Below are 13633 nucleotides of genomic sequence, written 5' to 3'. Positions count from 1 at the left end.
AGATGAGACCTTCTTCTTAGCAGCAGTAGAGCAATAATGAGAGACACATTTTCCCTCACCAAGGTCTCAGACAACAGCTCATCTGCCTTCCCCGCTATACCAGGAACAGAACAAGTGCTGACATTTTCTTCAAAGAACTGATCATGAAATCTGCTTTTGATAGAATTTCTTGGTGTGTTTCCAGAGCCATACAAAGACAGAACTGTGTGTGTTACATTCACTGCGGCCCCAAATGCCAGAAAAGCGAGGAAGGGTGAAATGTTGACTGCAAACAACCGACAGCAGGATTCCTACCGGCTTCCTGGGAGCTCCAAATATGTAAACCCATGGTCACAATAAAAGGGTGGGATGTTTAGGTAATGGCATTTTATAAATTATTGCCACAAAAATAGAGACTGGCCCTGTATCACCATGACAAGTCATCTTCTGGAAAATTTACAATCCACGTGAAGACTTAACCAGTGCCCTAATTTGGTAGTAGTACAAGAACTGAAACACCCTTCAAATTCATTCAGCAAAGCCAGCTCTCTTTCTCCCTTGGCTTAAGGGCCTCCTACAGTATTCTGTAGAGGGGATCAGCCAGGAAGAGCTTCTTTTTAAATGTAGAGAGATGTGAATCACTTTGGCTTTTGAGAGGACAAAATATTTTAACTTGAGGAAAGAGAATGAATGCCATTGATTTGACATCTGATAGTGATTTATACCTATTCATACAGACTCGTTAACAAATCTGGAAAAAAAAGAGATACATTTGTAGCATTTTGTTGATAATCATATTTTTAGGATCTGTTTATTGATAAACAGATATCTCACCTTTCTCCTAGTGTTTGCTGTCAAACGGTTTAAAAAAGTCATCAGAAAAGAAGTAGAATAGTTTGTTTACTCAGTAATACGTTCTTTGTGCATTGGATTATCCTTGCTGGACAATGGAAAGCATCTAAAAAATGCTGGTTTTGTAAGTCTGAAATGAGAGGAATTACAGGCAATATAAACAAACGTGAATCTCTGACGCACATTAAAACTTACAATTACACAGCGTGTAAGACAGGGATAAAACACGGGTACCACGTCCATCACAGAAAATTATTGCTATAGGAATATTATATTATTGTTATACCTATAGGAAAATAATAATCATTATCACAAGCAAGTCCTCTCACTGAAAGGTGACACAAACACAAAGCTTGAGCCACTCAGCAAATACAAAAGTAGAGAGAACAACTTGGGTGGTTTCCCTGTGACTGTTCAACTGTTCAAATATGACCCTAGTTCAGCAGCAGGATCAGTTTTATGTAGGCTTAAAAATTAACGAAGACGACTTACATGATGCTAGCAGATGAGCCTTCCTGAAGTCCCAGAAGAACGATATTCTTGGACAGATCACAGAAAAGAAAATATTTATTTTGTCAGTTCCTGCAAGCACATTGAATTGAAAGGCTGAGAGAAATGGGATTATTCCACCCTGGAGAAGAGAACACAGAGGGGAAGAGGGTCTAGAGTGCTGTAAGGGAGTTTTAGTGTGGAAAGGAATTAGGTTCTTTAAGGTCATGTCTGCATGGATAATTTCAGACCGTCAGGAATTAACACTCCCATTTACTGAGCTGGCAGGACATGATGCACTTTTAATCAGAAGCCAATGTAAAGATGCCCCAAAAATCTCAAAATCTCAAAATACTAATGTGATCTCAGCCTTTGGAATGACAGCTGCTGCTTTTCCTTTGTTCTGCCACTTCATGACGGAGTGAAGGAATTCGATGCTTCAGGTGTAATTACAGGGGTAATTTGCCAATGAGATTCTTACAGCCAGGCAAAAATTCAAATATTCCCATATCTTCAGTATAGGCAGTATACAAAAAAACATGTGGCAAATGATTCCCTCATTGTGAAGGACCTGTACACAGATAGAGCCAATCTAGAATCCTGCAATGGAAGCAGATGGGGAGCCAACAGAAACCTACAGAAATGTAACACAAATGTGTAGGACTGTATGATATCACAATATTCAGTATTGACAGTGTAAACTGTTAGCTACAAATCACACTGTTCTGTTCTACAGTTTCAAGGAGAAGTGTTAAAATAGCATGGGCCCAACTGACACCAATGAAAGAAATATTTTATACCCTGGACCTTCTGTTACCTTGCCTTTCAGGTCACTTCTGATACACTAATGCACAAAATTGATTCTTTAAACCATGTCTTTACATAACAAGATTTATGGTTTATTCCTAATATAAAGTACACAATCATATAATGTACATTATTTGAGCTTTGGTGATCTAGTTCTTGCATTTTTATTCTAAAGATTAGTTCCAGGGTTTCTTGTTCTTCCCATTGTAGTCTTGCCAAAATAGTAACACTGCCAGCCAGACCTCAGTAGCAGATAGTTCTACCCTGTAGACCTTGAACATGTTATTTTATCTTATATGTCATTCTTCAGTCTGTATGCAGGAATAGAAAAAGAATAAAATAAAATTGTGATGTCACCTTCTAGGAGCTAGACTGGGTTTTGCAAACTTCCCAGTTTTAAACTGAAAGGGAGTAGGTCAAGATTAGATATTGGAAAGAAATTCTTCCCTGTGAGGGTGGGCAGGCCCTGGCACAGGTTGCCCAGAGAAGCTGTGGCTGCCCCATCCCTGGCAGTGTCCAAGGCCAGGTTGGATGGGGCTCTGAGCAACCTGGGCTGGTGGAAGGTGTCCCTGCCCATGGCAGGGGTTGGAATTGTACGATTTTTAATGTCCCTTCCAACCCAACCCACTCCTTGATTTTACGATTCCTGTATTATCCTATGGTTATACAGAAATACTGAAAAATAAAGCCAAGCTTTAAAGGCTTGGATGCAATGGGGGGAAGGTGGAAGTTATTGGATGCTCCAGAGCTTGCAGACTGGATAGGTCTGTGTGTGCTGTATAACTGAATTTCTCCTCTGAGACCTGGAGTTTGAAATGTAACTCGAGCTCCAAATACGATCTTTTATGTCTGTGGTCTAGGGTGCAATTTTGCTTGCAGGGAACAGGGGAAGACTAAAGGACTAAAACTGTCAAAGGTAAGAAAGAAATACCTACAGCTCTCTGTGACAATCTGAGCTGAGATCAAACAACCTGATGTTCCAATGGGAAAGATACACCGTAGCTGCCAGCAAAATTTTACTACTCCAAAAAGTGCTTTTACATATTGTGTCGAGTCAGAATACAAACCTCTTTATTAGGAGAATGCTGATAGACTCCTAGGCCTCTGGTTTAGAGGGGAACACTTTGATATCTTTGGTGAAAAGGAGTAGTACCTCTTGTCCAGGCCTAGAAGTAAAACCAAGTTCATCTAGGAATGTGCTCATGCCACGTTTCCACACCTATTGTGAGACAGCACTAGACAATCTACTCAATTTGATACTGCCACTACATTACCAAAAGAATCCACGTGTACATCTGTGTCATCTTTGGTGCAGTTGACAAAGACAGGAATTTCACTGGCTTAGGAATGATAAATAAGCAGATGAATCGTTAACACTTTTTTTTTTTTTTGTCTGCCAAAAAAATAGGAATTGATCAGTCAGTCAAGAAGTATCAAAAATAAGACTGGATTTTCATCAGTTTGCAGGGTATCTTTGTGTATGCAGAAGACAAAACCTTTGGCTTTGACTACAAAAATGAAGCGCAGAAAAAGATTTAAATAAAATCCTAAACTTTCTGCACTACATATTTCATAATTGCAAAATACTTTATGCAACCATTCGGTGTTTTCTTACTGCTCTAAGAGAGCAGTTCATGAAAATGGACTGCTGGTGCAAAAAACCAGCTAAACAAAAAACCCCCACAGTACTGCTGAACAACAACAACCACACTAAAATAACACCAGTGAGTCCCCCACTGAATCACAAGCTCACCATAAGAGAGATCACTCTCAGTTTATTTACACACCTAAGCATGAACACTTATTTTCCCTTATTTCATTCAGCATTATTTTAAAACTAAGGCCCCGAGTCTACAATCAACAGGCACAGAAATTCCACTCCATCTGCTGTTAGCAAGGCCAGAGGGACCTGTGACCCGATCCAAAGTCCAGCAATGTCTGTGGGGAGCTTCCCTGCTCCCTCCATGCACTCAGAAAGGGCATCTGAGGTCAGCAAGCTGCACACTCCTTGTTCTGTCAGAAATTCCACCGAGGCAGAGCAGTATCAGTCTCCACATAATTACATACATCTTCTTCCTGAAACTGAGGTCAGTGGCATTAATCGTAATTTCACGAGAAAATGACTTTTGCATACTGTACACTGGCCATGGCAGTGTTTTGCACTACTCTAAAAAGATGCACTCTTTAGTTTTTAAGTTTTTCTGTTACTAGAGCTGGAGTTTTTTATAAATGACTAAAGAAATGCCTGACAACACTCTTATGTTTCAGCATTGATTCCTCTGTTATACATCAAAAATAGTAAGAAATAATAAGCTTCTCAGGCTCACCTGAGGCAATGGACTTGGGTGTATACTGTGGAAATAGAGATGGATTAATATCAATAATTGAATAAGTTTGTCTTAATTTTTAAAATATAAAAAATAACGATGAATCACATAAAGACAAGATGCCAAATTTAAAACCAGACATAACAGGGAAATATTTTCATCAGTGCTACAAGTTAGCTAGCACTTCAACCATGGGTTACTAGAAAATATAACAAAATCATTAAAAAAAGACAATTTTTTTTCGCATGGATTTTTTTTCCCCTTCCATATTCGCAGTCTGATAACAGCAGTAAAATAAATAAATAAATAAAAGTAGATCACCCACAAACATTTCTATCAAGCGCAGCTTCAGATCAATCTTGAATCAATAATGAAATCCCAAATGATTAGAATGTATCCATCACTGGCTGAATTGAGATTTGCAGCTTCACAGATCACACTGTACCAGGGGTACCGGGAATTTCAGTCTCTGTTTTCCTCTGTGCTTGGCTCTTCCTTTAATAAAACATTTAACTGTTTCTGTGCACATGAAAGGAAAAGTTCCAAACTATGCAGATTTCTCTGACGGACAACTTGATCAAGCTGTAGAAATAATGAAAAAAAAAAAAAAAAAAAAGACAGATCAACTTTAAAAAAGCTGGAGAGAAATGCCAGGGTTTGTCAGCAAAAATTCAACCACATTAAACAACAAAAATTCAACAACCAAATGTGACAAGAGCAAAAGAACCTGAGTAATTTCAATGCACTCAATTTAGTAATAACTTCTCAACAAAGTATTTGAATGTCTTCAAAATAAAATGTACATAAGGCTAAGAGTATCTCTAAAGCTGTCAAAGTCTGCACAAGATGTTTAAGAATTCTAAACAGCCCAGCTGCCACACTGGGAAAATCCCCCCAGAATCTTTTAAAATTACAGCTGCTGCCTTTACAAAAGATACCGCTTTTGCTTATGGGCACTACTTACAACTGCATATTCAAAACTTCAAAGCCCACTGTTAATTTAAATGGCAGCGTGTTTAAATAGTTCCCAGAGGAAAAGTCGAAATACTTTCTGCCCACTTTGTTTACTCCTACATTTTACTGGGGTTCCCTACTGTCAAACAATGTGAACTATACACTTATTTGCAGTAAAGACAGTGGCCCTTTCTTCCCCACCAAAAAAAGATAAGAACACCACAACAAGGCTCAGTAGGTTGTATCATATACATGACACAAAAATAAGGTTTACTGAAAAGCATTTGAACTTTCTTAATATCATAATATTAACAGATAAAACACACTGCAGAATTCCTTCCATTTGAATTTTGAAGTCCAAATGTCACAACTGAGTGACGTTTTCAACTTGACTATCCTTAAATTCCACCAAAGACATGCATAACAGTGACACAGGGGGAGACTGAAAGGTAACACAACTTAAAAGTGTAAGACAACTAAAAGTGTAACACAGAAGTTATGCCACTGGAGAGAAAGGAAGTAGTGGAATTTTGAAGAAGTCCAGCCCTTCTGTCAGCCCTGCTGTACACAAGTCCACATGCAATGTCTTGACTGATGGTAAATGGATATGCTTTTCAAATATTGTGCCTCTTGCACCTCACACTCACAGCTTTAATTACAGCTTTCAACAAAAACTGAGCCTGTGGTATCGCTCTGCACGTATCTGCTTTTCAATCAGCAGTCCAGTTAGCTGCTCTAACAATCACTTGAATGGACATTTCATTTTATTACAGACTAATTTTTTTTTCCACATCGACACAGAATGCAAGGCAGAGTTAGGATAGCTTCCCACCTCACTTTGAAAATGCACTCAGGATAAAGCAGGGACACCTTTTAGCAGACCAGGCTGCTCAGAGCCCCATCCAACCTGGTCTGCTTGGGCTTCTACAAATCTCCAGCTGCTGTTCAAACTTCTGCACCTCAGTCAAAGCAGGCATTAGTGAACCATGCACAGCCTGATGTGAACCTTGCCCCCTGATTTACAAGAGATTTTAAAGCGGATCCAGTTCAATTAAATTTCAGAAAAGTCTGCTCATGATATATTCAAGTAACAGCTGCTACTGACAGGAAAATGGAAGAAACAGCAAACTGACCTCTAAAAAAGCTGCATCTAGAACGGGCAGTCTGGAACAAATGAACAAAATAAACCCACTGTGCATTTCCTCTGATTTGAATCTTGTCTCCTTCCTATTTTCCGGTCCAAAACATTCAGAACATTTTGCTTGGGGAAGTCTGAAGATGTTTTTGTGCCTGTGATCTACACCTCTTTGGGGAATGGGCAGATACAGTGCAATTCACATATCATCATCTGTTATGTCTTAAAACATGAGAAACCTCTTTCTGTACACATATTATGTCATCAGATTCTCTTGCTTCTGGTATATCAGCTGGAGTAGCTTAGAAACTGAAATTCATTGGCTTCCTTTTATTGCTTTATTATATCATCTATACTCCTAGATTTCTACTCTATTTTCTACTCTTCATTGAGCTTAGACCAAGAGCTTTGGCTTCATTTCCTTCTCTTGCAGCCCTTCCTTGCAAATTCTGCTTTAAAGACATCAAAGTAGCTCACCAGACGTGTGTTCTGATTTGCTGCTGTTAACTCTCTTTACCAAGGCAGCAATCTCAAATTGTTTACAATTAAATTTATTTCACCAAGTACTAATGTAAATGTTTAATGTGTGGAGTGATTGGCTGCAGCACGAACAAACCAGAATTTCTTCAGGCTTGAGCAAGATTTTAAGAGTCTCAAATGAACTAAGTGCACATTTGGGAAGTCTTTGTTGAACTCAAGTGGTTAGTTGGTAGTCTCCATTTGTGCATAAGGGAAATTTATTGCTTGTTAAAAGTTTATGTAAATTCAATAACATAAAACTTCACAATTCAGTTCCCCCTTGTTTGCTCAGTTTATGAATAAGCTTTGCCTTGAGCAGGACCTTTTAAAAATCTTCCATGCTACAGCAAATGACAAAACAATCCAAAAGGACTTTGGATCTTCACATAGCACAAAACGAGAAACAACAAAATTATGCTGGCTTTGAAAATGGTACATTTGAATGCATTCAAAAGGAGAATATTCTCATTAACGGAGAAATTGGCTTGGCTGGGAAATAGAAACAAGTCCAATGAAGCTTTGTTATATAATATATTGTTTAATGAACTGTTAGCAAAGGACACAGTTTTTTTTGAAAAGTTCCTCAACGTTGCTGTGCTCCTGCTTGCATAATACACCATAAGATGCGAAAATATGTAAGCAAAGCATTTGAAATCTCATTTTTCCAAACAGTCTTCCCTCTGTATTTTTAGGTTCTGTTTACCTCATGGAATGACCTCATTATTTAAACAAACATAAACGGACATCTGGCAAATTCAAGCTGAATGTGACTCATATGCAAATGTGACCAGTGTGAACAACGTGTTTGGGATGGAGCATTCACACAACCAAACCCAACCCAGCTGCTCCACTTCTATACATACCGAGAAATACAGAAATGCTGGTTCAGGTCTACCAAGAGAGGGCATTTTTTTTGACATCCCACCCTCAGTGTTGCTATTACCCATCAGTGTTTCTCTTCCACCATATGAAATCCATTAGTTTAAAGTTCCCCATTCATTAGGCTGTGTCCTACTAGCACGGCTTTAATTAGCTCAAAGTTTTAATGGTCCTGAACTTCATTATTTTAAGTTACTCAACAGTATCTTTTTAACTCTGTACACATTGTTGGTTTTTTTCTCTTCAGAACCAGAGGCTGACTCTCTAGGCCCTTGTATGGATCCTACTGAGAAACTGGCTATGAAAGATTGGGAAAAGCACATGCACATCCTCCATACCTTCTGCTCACAACATCTACCTGCAAATAGGTATGCTTTTGTGGCATAAATGCTCATCTTCCTCTACTGAATATTCACCAACCCTGTAAATATTTCAAATTTCTAGAAGAGAAGCTCAGTCAGAACTCTATAAATTATGTCAGAATTATATTATCCATTTCTAGGAACTAATCAAACATCACATGGGAAATATAATTTTAGGTTTAGCACTGCAGGTTTAAGGATGAAATCCCGATCTCAACGTTGCAAAGATATATTTCACTATTAATTTCACTGGGACCTGAAGTTCACCCAGAAAAGTGGAGAAAGCAAAATTAATGTTACATATGTATTCTATAATTCTATAATTTTCCCTTTTGTATAAACATGTTTAAAAGTGTATTTTTCAAAACTGTATTTCAGATAATACCATTTTCCAATACCAAATGTATTTGCAGCTGTAGAAATAGTAGCTGAAAAATTTACCTGTACTTCAAATGCCCACCTGAGGATTAAATGCAGCTCAGCTCACTTCTCTGGCTCTGTGATATGAACAGGAGTAAAAATTGCAATCTTACTTTTTATCATGAAATTCAACACACACAATGACCAGAGATTAAAAAAGGGCAAAGATGCTGAGGAAAAAAAAAAAAGCTCCTAATTTTACTTTTCTTACTGGTATTTTCATAGCTGATCTCACATAAGTAGACTGTAAAACAAATAAAAAATAATCATGCCACTATAACTTAGTGAAGCAGAGCAGTTTCCCTAAGATCGTAAAACAAGAAATAAGTTTTTGAGTCCTGATAATTTCTCAGGAAATACACTAAGTACATCAAGAGAACACTTTAGCAGTGACATATATGTTTATATTTGTCATATAAAGGGGAGGGCCAATGGGAGAAGACTTAAAAATCCTCAAAAGCATCCTTGTCACTCAGAGAAAATCATGCAAAGGCAGGAAATTTCAGATGCAAAATGAATGTTTTGGGGAATTGAAAACACAGAGAGAATGGGTTCTGAAGATAGAGTTAAGCAGGTCCAGGTTAGTAAGCCTGATATAAAGGCTTTCCATTTTCTTTTCCATTTACTGTTTACAAGTAGCTACTTGTTGGCTGTTGAATAGGGAGTTCTTTGAAGCTGAATATTGATTAGCCACAGGCTATTATTTAAAGACATTGTCCTGGCATACTTCCATTTTTCTCAAAGGACTCATGGTATAAGCAAACCTACAGATTTCCTGTCCCCTATCTAAGGAATGTTCAGTAGAAAGGGGACATTTTAACACTGTGGGTAAAAGCAGTTGAACCTTTGTTGTTATATTTGTTAAATTTTGTCTTAGTTTATTTAGTCCTAATTTCTCTATGTATTTTTATTATTGATAAATATACAAAAGCTGTGTCTATTTGCTGTTTGCAAACTAACTGTAATGTCTATTTCTCATTTTACATGCTTTTGTATTAGATGAATTTACTAACTAAAAAAACTTTTATAGAAAGTAAATATAAATTGAAGAGTGATAACAAACACACCTCAGATTATGATTTTTTTAATAATGTCTAAAAACATCTTTGCAGAAAACTAATATAAGCCTAAACTAACAATAAAGTGAACTTACATTCTTCCATGAAAAGACTCCAGAATAATTTTTCATTTTATTCTGTGGTTCTAACTTAGCACTGTTTGATCATCACTTGGATGGATGTGTCCATGGAGAGGAGAACACTGGACAAAAGCACTGATGATGACAAACTGCTTTCCTAAATGTACTTAATTGTTAAGGACTAGAGGAACAAATCCAAGTCTCTTTGAAATCACTGGGATCAGGAATATGTGCTAGTTAAGCAGAAGGAAGAAACTATTCTGATGCTTGATTTGTTCATGCACATAAGTAATTTACTAAAAAATTCTGTCAGTGGCACTGGCAGGGAATCATTCCACAGAGCCAATAAGAATTTGAAAACATCCTGAGCTGCTCGTGGAACAATCAGTCCAGATGTAACAGCACTGCTTGTTTAGAGTCAACCATTGGTGTTGCAAGAGAATTTGCCTTTAGGTATTTCTGTTTAGCCTAATTACACGTATATTGTAACAATACGTAATTTTTAAAAATCATCTTAGCATCACTTTGCATTATAAAATACAGTTATGGTCCTTCTAAACAATGGTCTGAACTTCAGTGCTAAGTGAATAAATGCCTGCAATTTAAATCTGTGGCATTTTCTAAACATCCTTAGAGAGAATTTATTTTGGAAAAATCATGGCTTTCCTTGTATTATTAAAACCTTAAATTTTGTAGACTCCTTGTGCCCCAATTCACGGTGTGAGCTGTACTGGATATTGGCCAAAACACCCCAGTGTTCAGCACAACATTACAGTGTAATTACACACTCATAGATGTGTAATGAGACAATGTGTAATAAGACATCTACCAATCACACCTTGATTGGTAGATGTCCCTGTTTGAGGAAAATCCAAGGACAAGGGGTTTGTTTGGTACATTTTTTATGATATATGGATAGGATTTGTTGGGTTTTATTTCCCCCCTAATTAAACCACACTAGTGAATCACACTAGTGATCCTGACATGATCCTGAAATGTTCTTTAGTTGCAAAAGTTCAGCTACATGATTGTATTTTCTAGTAAAAGTACGGGCCCAGAACTCTTTCCCAACGCACTAATGTGAACTTCTCCCCACAGAGTCAACAGAAGGCCTTAAAAAAATTCCCTAGCACATTAAGTAGACCATATAAAAAAATTATTACCTTGAGGAACCTGCAAATCTGAGAGCTGGATGAGGAAACAATGAACTACTTCCTCTCATTTCTGTAATGGATGAGAAGGAAAACAGATCCATATGGTACATATGTGGAGCAGAGCTTATTTTAGAGTTAATCCCAGGACAGGACATTTTTGTCTGTCCACCTGTGAATTTCTACTATTGATAACACTTACTAAGTACATAAAAACAAGGTTCTTCGTGGCTGTAATTTATGCAGTATCTGCTACACATTAGAAAGTCATCAGTGTTCAGGACAACCTCCAGGAAAGAGTGATGTTTCATAAATTATATTGCCATGTGAAAATGTTTTTTTTCTCTTTAAATAAATAATGCTGCAACTTCTAAACCTTAAGGATTTTATGCTCTGAACTTGATCATTAAAATAATACCATATGTTGGACACATCTTTAAAACATATTTCCCTGGTTTCTGAAGGTGGTGGGAAAACACCCTGTCAACCCACTCAGAATCTCCAGTCTCCCAGCTGGACACATGAGTGTAAGAAAATACCAACTTTCTTTCCCATAAATAAGAGAAGGAAATTTGCTTTCAATCAAGGAAATTAGACTGAGTGCATGAAGGACTAAAAATGGTCGCAGCACCTGCTCAGACTACTGGAGAAGGTGAAAAATAGGCACTTTCTAAGCCCACAGAAATAATAATAATAATGGAAATATTTATGTGCATTAACACATGAGCGATGTTGGGAGTGAACTACCTGCTTAACAGATTATGAACATGGGGTTCCCTGACCAAATTATTTACAGACCATCACCACACACTAAAAATACAGAGTTACTGAAATTGCTACTATATTGGTCTAGCAATCTGATCGTCCTGGTTTCAAGACGCAGATTTCAAGATTCCTCAGAAACACACAGAAATATATGAGAACAGCATCCCTAAAACTTCTGAATGATAAATGGTGAGTGTTTGGCCCTGGCAAAGGTCTGTACAGCTTGTGAGACACAGTAGATTACGGTCTCCACGAGGCAGGCACAAGGAGGAGACAAATCACAACGTGGCCAAATTCATCAGACCAGCTCCTCTGAGATGGGAGAAAGAACTAGAAATATACACCAGCACCTAAATAAAGGATGTGTAAGTGCTTTCTATCCAGGCTTGTCAGACCCCCTGTGCTCACAGAGCATGGAAATTCTCAAGAGTTTTCTGTTAATCTCCAACTCTTTTTTAAGTACCCAAGTCAGTCTTGGGCACCCTCGCATGTTGTTTTAATATGGCTACAAATGACTTGGCAGAGATTACACAGGGCCTCTGTGGAGCTTCCTAACCACAAATTACCATCTCTCCAGGAAAATGCCTGAAGACTATCAGACTATGCTTCCTGAAAAGCCCTGAGTGCAGGGCTGGGTGATAGATTTGGTAGTAAAGATTTGCTTAATTTGTAAGCATGCATAAATGTTCCAAACTAATCCAGGGTAACCATGCTTGGTTAAAAGCAAGAGCAATCCTCCTACATGTAAGAATCCCTATTGTTATCAAACCAAATAAAAAATTTTTATCTGATGGGCTCATGTTGAGTCATGCTCACAGAACTGCCTCACAGCACCAAGATGATATCTGCAGAACTGGATTAATTAAGCCTAACTGAAAAGCCAACAGCAAATACAGGCATTAATAAGAACAATTTTTTTTATTACTGTGAGAATGTGTTTTGCATTCTTGGGGGGATAAGCACGTAAAAGAGAAGCAATCATTGCATCAAAAGTGTTTTGCAGTGTACACAAAGTGAAAAAACCTACTCTAATAACGTGCATGACTGTGAAACCACAGGGGAAACCTTTCCACAGCTGTGTGACTGCTATTCCATTGCCACGAGTGCTTTCTGATTCTGCATTAAAAGGGGGTTCACCAGGAGCACAACTTCCTTGCCTCCAAGAAGTACAACAGATGGTTAATAACACACATCACAGAGAATCACTGCTTCAGGCTGGGAGCCGTAAAACCAGTGTTAGAAAGAAAGTTCAAACCACAAACAACACAGTAAGTCAGACTACATTTAAGTCTACTTAGACATCAAGGAGATTGGAGTTGTACCATCTGAAGGTTCCTGTGACACTGTGACACTACATGTCACTGGCTGTCCCTAAAGCAAAGTGTCCCCTAATAACACTCTGTAGTTTGGTACACACCGAGGTAGCATGAGAAAAACCCCACCTCTTGGTTTTGAGCATCACTGGATTTTAACAGCCAGATTTTCATTTTAATGGAACTTCAATTTTTAAGATGCGACAGGGTGAAACAGTGTATTCCTGAAGGCACAGGCAAAGATGATACCACATGAAATACAGGTATCTTTCTAAAATTACCATTGCAGATTAAAGTTGATGGATACACAGAAGAAACTACACAAGGAAAATCAGCCTGCAGTGAAACTGTGATAAAATTAACATTAAGTCCGTGGCAAGCATATAAATGAATTAGGGTTTGTAATTAAGCATTAAGGTTCAGGGAACACAAAACTAATTTTCTGCCATTCAGACAGAAACTTTTGAGACCACACTTAGTACTGGACTTCTTCAGTACTGAGAAGATGGAAGCTTTTGATAATGCTTTTTTACTCACACACAG

The 13633-nt window shown here is 37.9% G+C and overlaps 1 protein-coding gene and 1 long non-coding RNA gene across 3 annotated transcripts in view; one reads left to right on the top strand and one right to left on the bottom strand.

The window, feature by feature from the left end:
* Positions 1 to 12473, top strand: part of LOC126644827 (uncharacterized) — a 35576-nt gene extending 23103 nt beyond the window's left edge. Inside the window, exons 2-3 of the long non-coding RNA XR_007630025.1 lie at positions 8189 to 8309; positions 9936 to 12473. This is a non-coding gene — a long non-coding RNA (uncharacterized LOC126644827). The remainder of the gene's footprint in view (positions 1 to 8188; positions 8310 to 9935) is intronic.
* Positions 2196 to 13633, bottom strand: part of CCDC91 (coiled-coil domain containing 91) — a 96105-nt gene continuing 84667 nt past the window's right edge. Inside the window, exon 13 of one of the 2 annotated variants that reach the window (XM_050324577.1) lies at positions 2196 to 5036. In XM_050324577.1, the coding sequence (XP_050180534.1) occupies positions 4917 to 5036 (120 nt within the window). In that variant the 3' untranslated portion in view covers positions 2196 to 4916. The remainder of the gene's footprint in view (positions 5037 to 13633) is intronic. The other variant, XM_050324578.1, reaches the window with a different exon arrangement.

Source organism: Myiozetetes cayanensis, unplaced genomic scaffold (assembly GCF_022539395.1).
Source record: "Myiozetetes cayanensis isolate MyiCay16 unplaced genomic scaffold, myiCay2020 scf3, whole genome shotgun sequence".
Classification (NCBI taxonomy): domain Eukaryota; kingdom Metazoa; phylum Chordata; class Aves; order Passeriformes; family Tyrannidae; genus Myiozetetes; species Myiozetetes cayanensis.
The sequence above is the reverse complement of the archived record's forward strand: the minus strand, read 5'-3'. Positions and strand labels throughout refer to the sequence as shown.